Here is a 14,061-nt window from a genome sequence, read left to right on the forward strand (position 1 = left end):
TTGGCACTTCACTTACCCTGACCCAGAGAACAAAAACAATTTTTTTTAATCCCCAACACTGGTACTCTGTACATATGTGAAAACTGAGCATGTGCAGAGTACCAGCATTGGCGGCTCAGGAAGCAACTGCTGACTGCCAAGCTGTGCTTAGGAGCTTCTGGGTGCCATCAGAGATATCTTCAACTGGCGGGGCTTGGAGTTCCCTACCAGGCACCGCAGCCACTGAGTCCCGTGGCACACCTGCAGACCATCCACGGCACACTGGTTGAAAATCGCTGCTATAAAGGATGTGTGCCCTATATAGAAGAGTCCTTCCAAAAGTTTTCGGTGCCCAGTTTTAAGGACCCTGTCTTGTTTACACTTGCTGAAGTTTGCACTTCCCCTTGGGTCTATTTGAAACTGAAGGGAGATGGAACCAAAGACAGAGAAAGAAAGGCAAGTGATTGGGAGAGTGTCAATGAGTATCCTTTAAGCAAGGACTTTTCATTAAGATGATGGCGGAATTATACGAAATGTACAGTCACACAATATGGATTACTTGTCTGATGACCTTATCCTAAGTATACCATTTTTTAAAATATCCATTCCGGATTGGCTAAATTAGTTGTGACACATGACACCATACCAGCCTATGACTGGGGTGCTTTTTAGACAACTTAGAGGTCCTTTTACTAAAGAGAGCCAAACAGCACATGAATTAGCACATGGTCACCATTACCACGCTGGCACAACAGTGCACACTAACAGGCAGATGATCAAAAGCCCCGCGCTGTTCCAAACAGCGCTCTAAAATAGCACTGGAACAGCGCGGGGCGCTATTAGACCTATGATCAGAGATAATGCATGCAAATTTAAGCAGCGCAATTATCTCTGATCATGGGGTAGAAGTGTGGGAGAATTGTGCCTGAGCATGCGCTCAGCACAATCCTCCCGCACTTGTTTGACAGGTCTGGGCTGGAGACCAATGAAAAGAGAAGGACGCCCATCTTTAAATCGGAAGATAGATATCCTCAACTGCCCTGTTGCAGGGATGGCCAAATTTCAAGGGGGTGTCAGAGGTATAGCAACGGGGCAGTTGAGGACGTTCAAAATTTGGACATTTCTGTGGCGGGGCAGTTGATGACGTCCAAATTTTGGAAGTTTCTGCAATGGGCATTTAAGGATGTCCAAAATTGGATGTTTCTATGAGAAAGACGTCTTTCTCATAGAAACATCCAATTTTGGGCATCCTTAACTGCCCATTGCAGAACCATCCAAAATTTGGACGTCCTCAACTGCCCCGTCACAGAAACATCCAAATTTTGAACATCCTCAACTGCCTTCGCTGGCAGGTTTGCTGTAGGGGGAATGGGGACAGGGCTCACCATTCCTCCCCAATGATCTGCAAACCCTAACGCCAGCTCGGAGCTGGCGTAGGGTTTGTCGCGGCCAGCGACCCAATCTTTGGCGCGCTAGTTGTTGATCATTGGGGATGAATGCGTTAAGCGCTGATTAGCATGCATTTGCAAGCTACGTGCGCTAAGAGCCTTGATTAGCATGCATTTGTATGCTACTTGCGCTAAGAGCCCTCGAGCACGTTGTTTCACACGCTCGAGGGCTCTGAGCATGGGGAGGTAGCAAACGCCAGCGCTAGTATGGCGCTAACAGCCTCTAGCGCCGGCGTTTGCTTTTGATTATCTGCCTGTAAGTATCTTGCTAACTGCGTAGCCCAGTGGTTCCCAAGCCTGTCCTAAGGGAACCCCTGCTGGTCAGGTTTTCAGGATTTCCACAATGAATAACCATGAGAGAGATTTGCATGAACCTTCCACAGCTAGTCAGGTTTTCAGGATATCCAAAACAAATAGCCATGAGAGAGATTTGCGTGCACCTCCTCCACCCAGTCAGGTTTTCAGGATATTCACAACAAATAACCATGAGAGAGATTTGCACGCACCTCTTCCACTGCAAATCTCTCAAGAATATTCGTTGTAGATATCCTGAAAACCTGAGTGGCTGGTGGTTCCACCAGGACAGGTTTGTGAACCACTGGCATAGCCTGTGATGAGGTGGGAAATAAGCAGGGAGTAGGCATGGATGTTGTGCATTGCAGTTAGTATCATGGTTACTTATGCACACTTTCACTAGTGCAAATAGCACGGATTCATGTATTGGTAAGTGTATGCCATGTGGTCAGGAGATCTGTGCAGTAACTGTAATGGGAAGATGCTTGGCACGCCCCCAACGGTTAGTGTCTTGCAGTAAGTGCAAAACTGTTCCACACCTTAATCAAAGGACCCCTAAGACACGGAAATCCTCTGTGTCATTAATGTAAAAAGAAAATTGGCCCACAGGGCAGAATTCAGACTGGATGATTCATCCCTTGACATTGTATGAGATGCTGCTTCTGCTGCTTTTGTTCTAGAAATATAATGAAAAGGTAACCTGAAGTTATATTCAGTAGGAGGATATATTGATGTGCAATGACATTTAGTATAATCTAATGTAATATTGACATTTTTATTCCACTTTACCGAGGTGACTCAAGGCGGATTACAAACAAGATACAGACCAAAGAGATAATCCCTCTTATAATCTATTATGACTATTCTAGTTCATATTCAATGTAAATACCTGTCAAATATAAGGTAAAAAAATCCTTTAACAATTCGCCTAGAAGTGTAATAACAAGTGATATTGCGGATATTACATGGCAATTCATTCCACAGCTGACATATGCTTTTTTCATATGCAGGGGTAGACGAGCACACAACAGAAAGCTTTCCAATAGTGGATGACAAATCTGCGCTTTACTCTGGAGTTCACAAGAAGGCCTTCTCCTTGGATGATTCTTCTGAGAAACAGCCGGAAGAGGATTTAGATTCGCTCACCACTTCACCTTCTTCCACCAGCCTGGACACCTGGAATACCAACAGGAAGTTGATTAAGACTTTCAGCAAATCTGACAGCCGGGGCCTTATCAAGCCTGCCAAGAAGATGGGCTTATTTTTCTCCAGCCCAGAAGAGGAGAAGACGCAGAAAGTTTCTCGCTCTTTGACCGATGGGGAGATGAAGAAAGGCCTCAGCTCAGTGAGCCATGGGGTAAGTATGGAGCGTATTTGTTTCTATGGCAACAGGCAGAAGCATCACCATCTCTTGGTCTCCTTGGAAGAGATCCAGAGTGTCCGTAAGCAGATGAGATTGAAAAAGATGGATTCTAACTACTCCTGTTCCAGAGCTTTTCTTTGGCAGCGCCCTCAAAGGAAAGGAGGGCATCCCACGGCCAGTGACCAACAACCATTTTCACAGAAAGCCAAAGGAGGAGGTTGTGGCTTCCCCAACAGAAGGCTGCGGGGTCGCACATCCATCAGTGACTTCAACATCACCTATGTGGTGGAGCGCAGTCTTTACAGTCATCTGAACCTGTCGCAGCTGGTGCGCCCAGTCACTGATAGGACCCTGACCAAGGCTGAGAAACAGGACCTGAGGCAGTGCCTGCTGGAGGAGGATGAGCAGGCCGAGAGGAAGTGGGCTGCCACAATGGACCGCTGCACTAAAAGAGTTCTCTTAAGAATTCACCAGAAGTCTGTGAGTCACGGAGCCTTCCAGAAACGGCCTTTCATTTCCCATGAGGTTGCAGTCAAGGGTTATTACTTCATTCCAGCCTTGTTCATAACGTTCTTATGCCTTGATGTTCCTTCCAAACATGCCTGCTAAAAATGTTAAATATTCAGTGAAGTGGGTATGAGGAATAAGTTGCAAAGAAAACTGGTATGATTTTTAAAAAATTTTTCATGACATTTTCTCCTTTCCACACTGATTAATTCAAAACACATTTTAAAACATTTTTTCCTTGCAGGCTTTTCCCCCTAAAAACATGTTTTAACCTAAGTTCCTGCAGTGTTTAGGGATTATATTGAGACACTTAAATACCAGAATACATGTGACTCCATAAGTGTTATAATGTTAGGTGACATCTGTTTCTATAAAGTGTAGTCTTGAAAATTTGAGTCTGTAGAATTTCACGGCTATTTTTTCAAGAGCATTTGCCTGTTTTTTTTAAAGGTGCAAGAAAGGCTGGTTTTTGAGGCATTGGGGTACAGGCGTCCCATAACTCAACCATCATCAAGATTTAGATTTGTATGGAGCCTTTTAGCCAAACTAGATCACTGTGCAGCCTCAAATCCAAGATTTCAGATTCATGCACACGGCCACCGCTGTGGTGAGTACGTGCATGGAGTTACATGTGCCACAGCTGGCAGAGAAATAGCATGACTGCTGCTTCTGATCCCTGATCTATATCAGAATTGTCAAAAACACAAAACAAAACGCTATTCTAGTTATTATTATTATCCAAAAACAGCAAAGTAAACTGAGATCCACTGAGATAAATGGGACACTTATCCACGTTTCTCTTTAGTGGTAGAATCTTCCAGTTTTCTACCATTATTGCCTCTGAAAAGTCTCCTAGTCCTTTTGCCTCAGCTTACAAATTAAGCTAAACCCCTAAACTCCTGGAAGTGAGAGACCCTCATTTAGACTTAGAGGCAGGGCAGAGATTCCAGGCAGCTCTCCTGCCTCATGAGTTATTGCTGTAACCATGTGACCTCCCCACATTACTTAACACATGCAAATTAGTTATTTGGGTTGATTCAAACATGGCTAAGACTCTAGAATTCTTCTGTTTCATGCATGTGCCAAAGACAGAGTCTGGGAGAAACATTATTTTTTTTCTTTTTAATGAAGGGCTCACTTGTTCTGTGCAGCCTGCTCATTTTCTGCTCTCTACTCTCCAGATTTGTCTAGTATTCACCATCAGTTAGAAAGATGCACATTTTCTTCTAAAGATAACCCTCCTTGCCTCTCCTCTGATTGAAACACAAAGTGATGAACAGGGAGTTCCCTTATAATGTCCTCATCAGAAGAACAACTACAAAAGGGAAAGGGTCTTTGACTTTCAGTGAGTCCCACTGTTAGACCCTCTCAGGAAACACACAAACAGATATCTGTTACATGATACAATTAACAAGGGGAGGGTGGGAATGCCCCCTTTTTCAGGCTTGCAGTTTCCACTGACTGGTTCATTTTTGTTACATAACACAAGGTTCCCTGGTTTCAAACTATAGAAAGCTGCTGCTCTCCCGACCTTGGAAAAGAGTATGTGGCTGGAACACAGTGGTATCTCTTGCCTGTTGCAACCTCTGGGAAATCGCAACGCCCGTACATTCAGTGGAAGTGGTCATTCTGCCTCACCTCCTCACCTCACCATTTTGTTCACTTTTTTTGAGAAATATTATCTTACCTTTTTTTTTTGTTTGTTTGTTTGTTTTTGTTCTGGTAACCAAAGCATGTATGGTGATAATTTTGTTTCTCCGGTGTATTATTGTGTATTTTGACTGCATGACCGTTCCATTGAATAGTCCATTCTCTATGTCAACAGGTCCTTGTAGAGGGCAGGAAACTAATGAGGAGGATGTGGGAATACATGTAGGTACTGGAAAATCGCCAATCAAGAGAAGTTAAATAGGAGGTCCTAGACTCTAGATTCAAATAGTATTTCCCATAGATGATTCAATGCTTTGCAAAAGTAGTCTCACAGGTTTGTTTTACTTAAAAAGTAAGAGGTATCGAAAAGGATGTGAAATCGTACAGAGCTTTTTGGTTTTCATAACAGGAGCAAAAGAATATTCTCTTGACAATTGAAATGCACTCTTTTTATCGTGAGGGTTTCCTGCTAAAGAGCTCATTTTGCTTAGAACAGTGGTTCCCAAACCTGGTCCTGGAGGCACCCCAGCCAGTCAGGTTTTCAGGATATCCACGATGAATATTCATGAGAGAGATTTGCATGCAGTGGAGGCAGTGCATACAAATCTCTTTCATGAATATTCATTGTGGATATCCTGTAAACCTGACTGACTGGGGTACCTCCAGGACCAGGTTTGGAAACCACTGATTTAGAAGGTTTTTTTCCTGAGCAAGTTGGGAACAATGTCTATGAAAGTTGGAATATAAAGTATAATAAAATAAATTAAAAAAAACATTTTTTTAGCACATGGCCATTAATTTGGGAAATGGAAAATTGGCCATTTTCCAGTTGCACTAGAAATGGTCCTAGTATGTGGGAAAGACTCATGTAAGGGCGCGCTAAGGCCACTTTTTAGCACAGCTTAGTAAAAGGGGTCCTTAATGAGGCAGCTGTAATGCAAAATCACGCAAACAGCTCAGTAGCCATTAATGTGTAATAAAACCATGTGACAAATTGGGTTTGTGGGCCTAATTTCATTTTAGAAAAAGAAACACCCTTAGGGGTGCATTTTTTCTTTCCTTTTTTTTTTTTATAAATTTCTATTTGCAAACTTTTGTATGCAGATTTTTTACTGGGCTTGTTTGCATATAATTCCCAGTGGGTAAACTCTGTGTGCTATTTCGCAACGAGTGCACACAATTTTTCACACATTAGCATGTCGGCGTCGCAATTTAGTACATGATAATTAGTTTTGTTCATTTGTTGTAGGCCTAGTTTGTTTTAATTGTTCCATTTGGCACTGGAGCTGTTCTAATTTGAGGGACAGAAAGGATTGTTACTATCCCTTTAAATCTTATGGGATGATTACACATAACTACATAGGAATCACCGGACCCTTCTAGTTGGTCGATAGCAACTAGAGAGTGGGAACTGGCAGAATGGACAGTGACTCTCATAGGGCAAGAAGGAGTCACGTAGTTCTCAGTGTTATGCCACAGTCCCAACCTGGACATTTATGAGTAATCTAAATTAATTTTATATACAAATATTGGATGTCTTTTCTCCAGTTACTGAAGAATGGTAGCTTGACATATACCATCTAACTTTTGAGATCCATCGTCTTGGGTTGGTAATTCTAGCAATTCAATGTCTTTAATGGATTGCAAGGGAAAAATAGCATAAAACTTTTGTGTTTGACAGCTATTTTAGATTATGAAAAAAGAAGGAAAAACCCGCCACGAATGCGATGAGCCACAAAATTAAAAAAAAGTGGCATCCACAAACGTGTAGGAACCAGGGAACTTTTATTTTGCCAGCATTCAGTTGAGACCCGACGTAGCTGTGTTTCGGCATAAAAATATGCCTGCACCAGGGGTCACAGAACAAACTTTTCTTTCCAATATCAAGAAAAGAAGTGCTGGTAAATTAATCCTGTTCCATTTAGTCTTAAATTCACCTTCTGAAATGGAGCGACCAAATTTAGCTGTTATAGATTGCCCCCGTATCTGAGGAATGCTGATTCATAGATAGTGTATAACCTTATGCAACAGAGCAAAGATCCATAAACTTCATCCTGCCAGGACTGCCACAAAAAATCTGGAGTTGGCAATGGCAGAGTGTGACTGACAGTGTCCACTTGGGTTAGTGGAGCAAGGCAGGTGTGTGTGCTCAGTGTCTCTGTGGTGGCCCTGCCACCATTTCTGCTTGCACTGTTATGTGCTGGGATGGTAAGCATACATATGCATCATCCATATCCCAGAAAGAAACCAGAACGTAGAGGGCTTAGATGCAGTTGAAAGGGAAAAATGGGGAAACAGAGAAAAAAAAAAAGGAAGTGTATATGGGGGAGGGGATAGGAATATGGTGCATAGAGGTTCAGAGTGGTGGTGGAACAGTTTGAGCTAAAGATGAAAAACAATGAGAGAGGGAGAAGTGGATATTTGACAAGAGAGATGGAAAGAGAGGACGAGCATTTTTAGCTCACCACTGCCGGTCAAATTACACCTGCCAAAGACCCCCTGTCAGCCTTAGACCCCTGAATTTATGCAGGTGCCAGCTGATATTCAGTGCTGATACCTGTCTACCTAACCAGGCAAGATAGATCGCTTTTTAAGCAATCTTGTTTGCCCGGTTAGTATGTGGACTGCAGCACTGAACATGGCCAGTACCTGCATATCTGCCAGCTCTGTCCAGACTCTACCCCCAGCCCACCTGGCACGAATCGTAGGGTTACCATATGTCCGGTTTCACCCAGACATGTCCTCTTTTTGAGGAAACTCTGGGATGTTCAGGTGGGTTTTTCCAGCCTGCCCATTTGTCCGAGTTTGCTGAGAAATGGGGAGGCTGGAATCTCCCGCCCGGACGTCTCACAGTGTCCTCAAGAAGAGGACAAGTAAGTCTCCCGCTTGCTACCGGTGCCACTTCAAAATGGCTGCCAAGACTTCGAGCGGCAGCCTCGCAAGACTTCCAGAAGTCTTGAGAAGTCACTGCATGAAGTGTCGGCAGCCATTTTGAAGCAACGCCGACAGCGAGCAGGCAGCAGCATCGCTGGGCAGGAAAGAGTGAGGTCCTTTCCTGCCCCAAACAGGCCACTAGACCACCAGGGCATGATAAGGGAGGGGAGAGGATGTGGAATGTAGGTAGAGGAAGCTGTAAAAAAAAAGGTGGGTGGAGGGAGGCTGGAAAAAGATTTGGAGGAAGGAAATATATAGAAGGGGATGGCTTTCTTTGGGGGGGGGTCATCAAGGTGACTTTGTGGCATAGGGAGGGGGCATGGTGGGGTTCGGAGGAGGCATGACTATTGGTGTCCTCTTTTTTTGTCAGGGCAAATATGATAACCCTAACTAATCGGACAGGGCCACAGCAGTTAGGGGAGATATTTAGTGGCATGTCCCATTTTAAGTGCCACTCTCCTGCCTGCTTAAGCACCTTTGACTATCAACCCCATTGTGTTTATTCTCCTTAGTTACTGGGATGTGTAATACTTCGCAATATTAAACTATTGAATTTGTCTACCTTGCTGGCGTTCAAATTTTTGAACCTTTTTGGAGACCTTCCATGTTGTTCAGTCCCTCATCCCATAAATAAGAGACGGGGCAAGTGCAGTAGAAGCGAAACAAACAATCAAGTTAAAGCAGAGGTAGTTCCAGCAAAAGAAGGGAGCTAAGGAGCAGAGTGAGCTGCAACTTGTTGGGAAGGAGAAGGAGAGAACAGGACAGAGGGGAGAGGGAGGAGCAGCTCTGTGGGAGGAGGGAGAGACCTATCAAAATTTTCATCTGACCCCCTTGGTGATCTGAAGTAGGGCTATGTGACCCTTTTCATAAAAAGCTTGGGACCCCAGCCCTAGATTGATTCTGTTAACGCTGATGGATGGTAGTAAAAGTAGCAGAGGAAAATGGCTGAAACTTCCTAATGGTGGTTCCAGAACATGTTCAGTTTAGTTTCTGACACTGATGATCCACAGATCTTCCAAAATACATACATAGGATCTTTTAGGGAAGAAACTGTTAATGTGGACTACCGTTAAGACGTTATTTCACTGTTAACCCTAGTGATTAGTAACTAGGTCTCATTGCACAAAACAAGCATCATTTAGTGGTAAAATATCAATGTGGGCTACCATTCAGATGTGTTAACTCCCCCTCCTCATTGGAATAGAGATGTAATGAGGTTGGAGAGGAGTTAACAATCTTTTAGAATCTTTATGTTGGAATGAGAAGGATCCTCAAAGTGAACCACACATTTCTATGTACATAGCAAACTGCTCAAACTGCAAGTCTTTGAGAAGTTCTTTTATTATAAGATACCTTCTTCAAAAAGTACTTTTTTTGATAGAAGTATTTGTTTCACCCTTGGGTTCCTTCTGATGCCAGCACAGAAGGTTCTTAATGAAATTTTAGTGTTTGTTATTGAACTTTCTTTCTTGTTCTTATTCTTTTACTAGTCTTTCCAGTTTGAAAGCATCAGTGCTGTGTGGGCTTTGTCTTTTCCATAATCTTGTTGATTTCAGATAGGCAAGCACTGAAAAGTTCTGTTGCTAGGTCATTACTTTTGAAACTTTTATTTATTTATTTTTTCATTTTTGTATTAGCTACAACTTTTGAAACTTTTTAAGCTCTTCAGAACAGTGTCACAGATGAATGCATGCGTAATAATATCGCGTTCTTCCACGTAACGTGTGTTGATGTCATGTTTGGTCTATATGGGCTGTGATGTCACTTTTCATTTGTGACCCTTCCCAGTATGGCTCCTCCCTCCGCTCTTAGGCAATTACAAAAGAGCTGCTTAAGGGATTTCAAATGCAAGGGAGCAGGTGTAAACAAAAGGGCCCTTTCACTAAGCTGCATTACCACTACTACTTATCATTTCTATAGCGCTACAAGGCATACGCAGCGCTGCACACCATACACAAAAGACAGTCCCTGCTCAAAGAGCTTACAATCTACATAAGACAGGTAAACAGACAGAACAATTAAGGGTAGGGAAAAGAGGTGAGGATAAAGACAGATAAACAGACAGAACAATTAAGGGTAAGGGAATGAAGAGGTGAGGATAAAGAACAGGGTAAGTGAGTTAGGAGTCAAATGCAGTGGTAAAGAGGTGGGTTTTGAGTTTGGACTTGAAAACGGCTAAAGACGGGGCTAGATGTACATGCTCGGGAAGTCTATTCCAGGTGTGAGGTGCAGCAAGATAAAGGGAACGGATACTAATTATTATTAGATACTAATACAAGCCTAATACAGCAAAAAAAAATGGACTACCACGGGATACATCACACAGTAGTTTCTGATTGTGTATGTGCTAACTGCATGCTTAAATAACTTTTGAGGGGGCGTGTTGGGGTGGAGAGTAGGTATTCTTGTGTTAGTGCATCTATATTGCTGCTCACATACTGGTTAGCACATGGATAATGCAGTAGACCTTTGCCTACAAAATAGGAGGGGATAAGTGCTCCTGCTGTCATTTTTAAAAATGGCCACGCAATAATGGCAGAAAAACAAGGAAGTTGGAAACAGAGGAGGGTTAAGCAGGCAATGGGACTTGCAACGACACAATGCTTATCGACACAAAAAGTCCTTGAGTTGTACAAAACACTCTTCTTTTATAACAGACTTGACAGGGCACCGTGTTTCAGCTAGCGCCTGCCTCAGGAGTCTACAAGGAAATATGACATATTGAAAACAAAATTGAGCAATTAAAATAAACATAAACGCATCTAAAACATGTATAAATATAAATAATGTATGTGTACATCTCCAATATATAGTAGATAATGGCAACAGTAGCTCATTGCCATTAATGGGAAAAATAGAAATTCAAAGTGAACTAACTGCCAGTAGCTCCTGTCTGGCTGTTTGGGGCTAACCGCTAATTTTCAGTGGCACTTAACCAGTTAATGCATCTGAAAATAGCTGATTACTACCAAGCTAAAAACCAACTATAGCTATGCAAACCTGGAAATTCAGTGCTGGTATCCAGATATGGCCTGGCATTGACTTTCTGGTTCAACGCCAGCGACGGTCAGTAAAACACTGAAAGCCACCGGTTGAATATCGGGCCTGGGGTTTTTACAGCCATGGTAAAAATGGCCTTAGCACACAGGAAAGACCTGCGTAAGGGCATGCTAAGGTCTATTGACATAGTTTATAGTTAAGTACTTTTGAATAGCTGCATGTTACACTGGGGTACAATTGCATAGTTTAACCACTTTTTATCTTTCAAATGAAAAGTAAGCTTTGGAAACAGGATTTGTCAGACCGCAGAAAGTTCAACTTCTTACCCTAGAAATGTGGCTTTTATCTTCATAAAGCCTTTTTCTCTGTGTCTCGTTCGGAAGAAAAGATTTGCCCATCTGACTAATCCATTCTGACAATTTGGTAAGCAGGAACAGTCTGAAGAGCCATATTAGTGGCTGGACAGGACAGAGAGGCATTGAGTCACTCCCTACCCCTCCCTGTAAGGCTAGTTATGCAACAGTGAGTGTTAATTTTTTTTTTTTAATAAATCCGTTTCCTATCTCCGAGAAGATGGCAATGGGTACCTGAACCTGTGGCCGGATTTCTCAGGATGAATAGTATTCAACTGATAGGCTGTCCCTCGGAAACATTATACTTCTTGAAAGGGTTTGCTCCCATGGATTTTGGTATCACGTTTGACCAGTTAGTGAGGGGGAAAAGACTGTCAGGAAGCTGTAGGATTCAGCCTGGAGATGTAGTACACCATTTCTTCCAACCAAAGGTTCTTGAACTCGTGCTCAGGAGCAGTGTGAGCTAGAGACCCTGTGAACAGCAATGTCTGTGTCGGACCATCTGGCTTGGATTCCTCTCCCAGCATGAATCACTGTGGTGGGACGTGAACCTCCCATTTCTCATCATTTCATTTTCCTGTTCCCGTCTCATGTGCACACGCGTTCTTTTTTTCTGCATTGTAACCCACATGAGAAGAGATGCTTACTTATTTTAGTTTTCTTTTAATGTCTCTGCCCCTCTCTTCTTCTCTTCCTCCTTTTCTTCCTACAGAGAACCTGCAGTTTTGGTGGATTTGACTTAACCAATCGTTCTCTGAACATTGGAAACAACAGTTCTGACCTCATGGTGAGTACAGAGGCAGGAGAGCCAGTGATTTTAAGTTGAAGAAGTCTGTATAGGCCATAATGGTACATTCTATGCTGTTTATGATTAGGAATGTGTCTTTTCTTATCCAGGATCCAGTGTTGTATTTATGGAACTTATGTAAGCTGCCTTAAATGCTCATAGTCCAACTATGTAAGTCCTAAGGGTTACCTGTTTGTATGTGCTAAGTGGGCTCCTTTAGGGGGAAGGTATCAATGTGGGCTACCATTAAGATGGGTTATTTTACTGTTAACCCCAGTGATTAGTAACTACATCTCATTGCCAAAATAGCATGAGTTAGTGGTAAAATAACACGTCTTAACAGTATCCCATGTTGATAACTTCCTCCCTTAGTGTGAAGAGTTTCAGTCTCCAGTAACCAGAGCTGATATTGTGATATCATAATGCCTCATTCCACCAGTGTCTGAGAGCCAACATCATCAGTGATGTCACAATGGCTTGATTGCCCCATACTTGGCTCACTTTTATTATATACATTATTGATTTCAATTTCTAGAGACATTTTTTTTTCTTTAACTAAGGAAGGAAATTATTAACATGGGTTACTGTTAAAATGGATTATTTTACTGTTAACCCTAGTGATTAGTAACTAAGTCTCATTGCATAAAATGGGACCAGAGCTAAAATAGCATGAGTTAGTGGTAAAATAACATATCTTAATGGTAGCCCGTGTTGATAACTTTCCCCCTTAGTGTGAAGAGTTGCAGTTTCTGGTAACCAGAGCTGAAACTGTGATGTCATAATGGCTCATTCCACCAACCTCATCAGTGATATCACAATGGCTTGATTGCCCAATGCTTGGCTCACTTTGATAATATATAGTAGTGATTTCAATTTCTAGAGACATTTATTTATTCTGTAATTAAGAGGTAAATTTATCAATGTGGGCTGCTTGCTGTTAAGATGGGTTATTTTACTGTTAACCCAGATTAGTAACTAAGTCTGATTGCATAAAATGGGACCTATGCGAAAATACCAGGAGTTAGTGGTAAAATAACCCATTTTAACGGTAGCCCATGTCGATAACTTCTTCCCTAAATAATCAGCCTGTCCATGGAAAGGCAAATCCCACAGCTAGTTTTCATCCATGGGGTTTGCTTCGGGTAGTTTGGCTTCAGTTATTGCCGAAGGAAAAGTGCTTACAGGAATTTGCACGTGGGTTCCACGTGTTTTTATTTCCTTTCCACAATCTAACGCCACCCTGAGAATGCCTCTTAAACTCTGCAGGTAAACTTACGCCTGTTGTACCCATTTACAGAGTGAGCAAGCAGTCATCAGACCCCTGATATTTAAACACTGTGGTCAGCGTCACTTTAAAACACTGACCATGCTGTTTAGAGTTATATCTAGATATTCAGTGCCAGGTGGTACCTGAATACCAGTGCAGAATATCCAGGTATTGAGCAGTTGCCAGACGTCCAGGTATCACTGATATTCAGCTATTTGCTGTCCTAACTTATGCAGATTGTTATCCGGGTATCAACACTGAATATTGGCAGTACCGAGTAACTTCTAGCTCTACCTTTGTTCCATCCCCAGGCCGCCCTGCCACCACCTGGATAGTGCTGGTGCAGTCAGGACAGATTTCTAGCAGCATCATGCAGATAATGCTTCTGAAAATCTGTGCATGGTCCCAGTGAGTGGCATTTTCTGGGAAGGGGCAACTACTACTATTTAACATTTCTAAAGCGCTACCAGGGTTGCGCA

General features: G+C 42.6%; 1 protein-coding gene across 3 annotated transcripts in view; it reads left to right on the forward strand.

Annotated features, from left to right (window-relative positions):
• The window catches only part of SASH1 (SAM and SH3 domain containing 1), a 568,634-nt gene that overhangs the window by 476,038 nt on the left and 78,535 nt on the right, over window positions 1-14,061 (forward strand). For all 3 annotated transcript variants that reach the window (XM_030198038.1, XM_030198036.1, XM_030198037.1), the window contains 2 exons: window positions 2,732-3,078; window positions 12,241-12,315. In XM_030198038.1, coding sequence (XP_030053898.1) covers window positions 2,732-3,078; window positions 12,241-12,315 — 422 coding nt within the window. The remainder of the gene's footprint in view (window positions 1-2,731; window positions 3,079-12,240; window positions 12,316-14,061) is intronic.

Source organism: Microcaecilia unicolor, chromosome 3 (assembly GCF_901765095.1).
Source record: "Microcaecilia unicolor chromosome 3, aMicUni1.1, whole genome shotgun sequence".
NCBI classification, from domain to species: domain Eukaryota; kingdom Metazoa; phylum Chordata; class Amphibia; order Gymnophiona; family Siphonopidae; genus Microcaecilia; species Microcaecilia unicolor.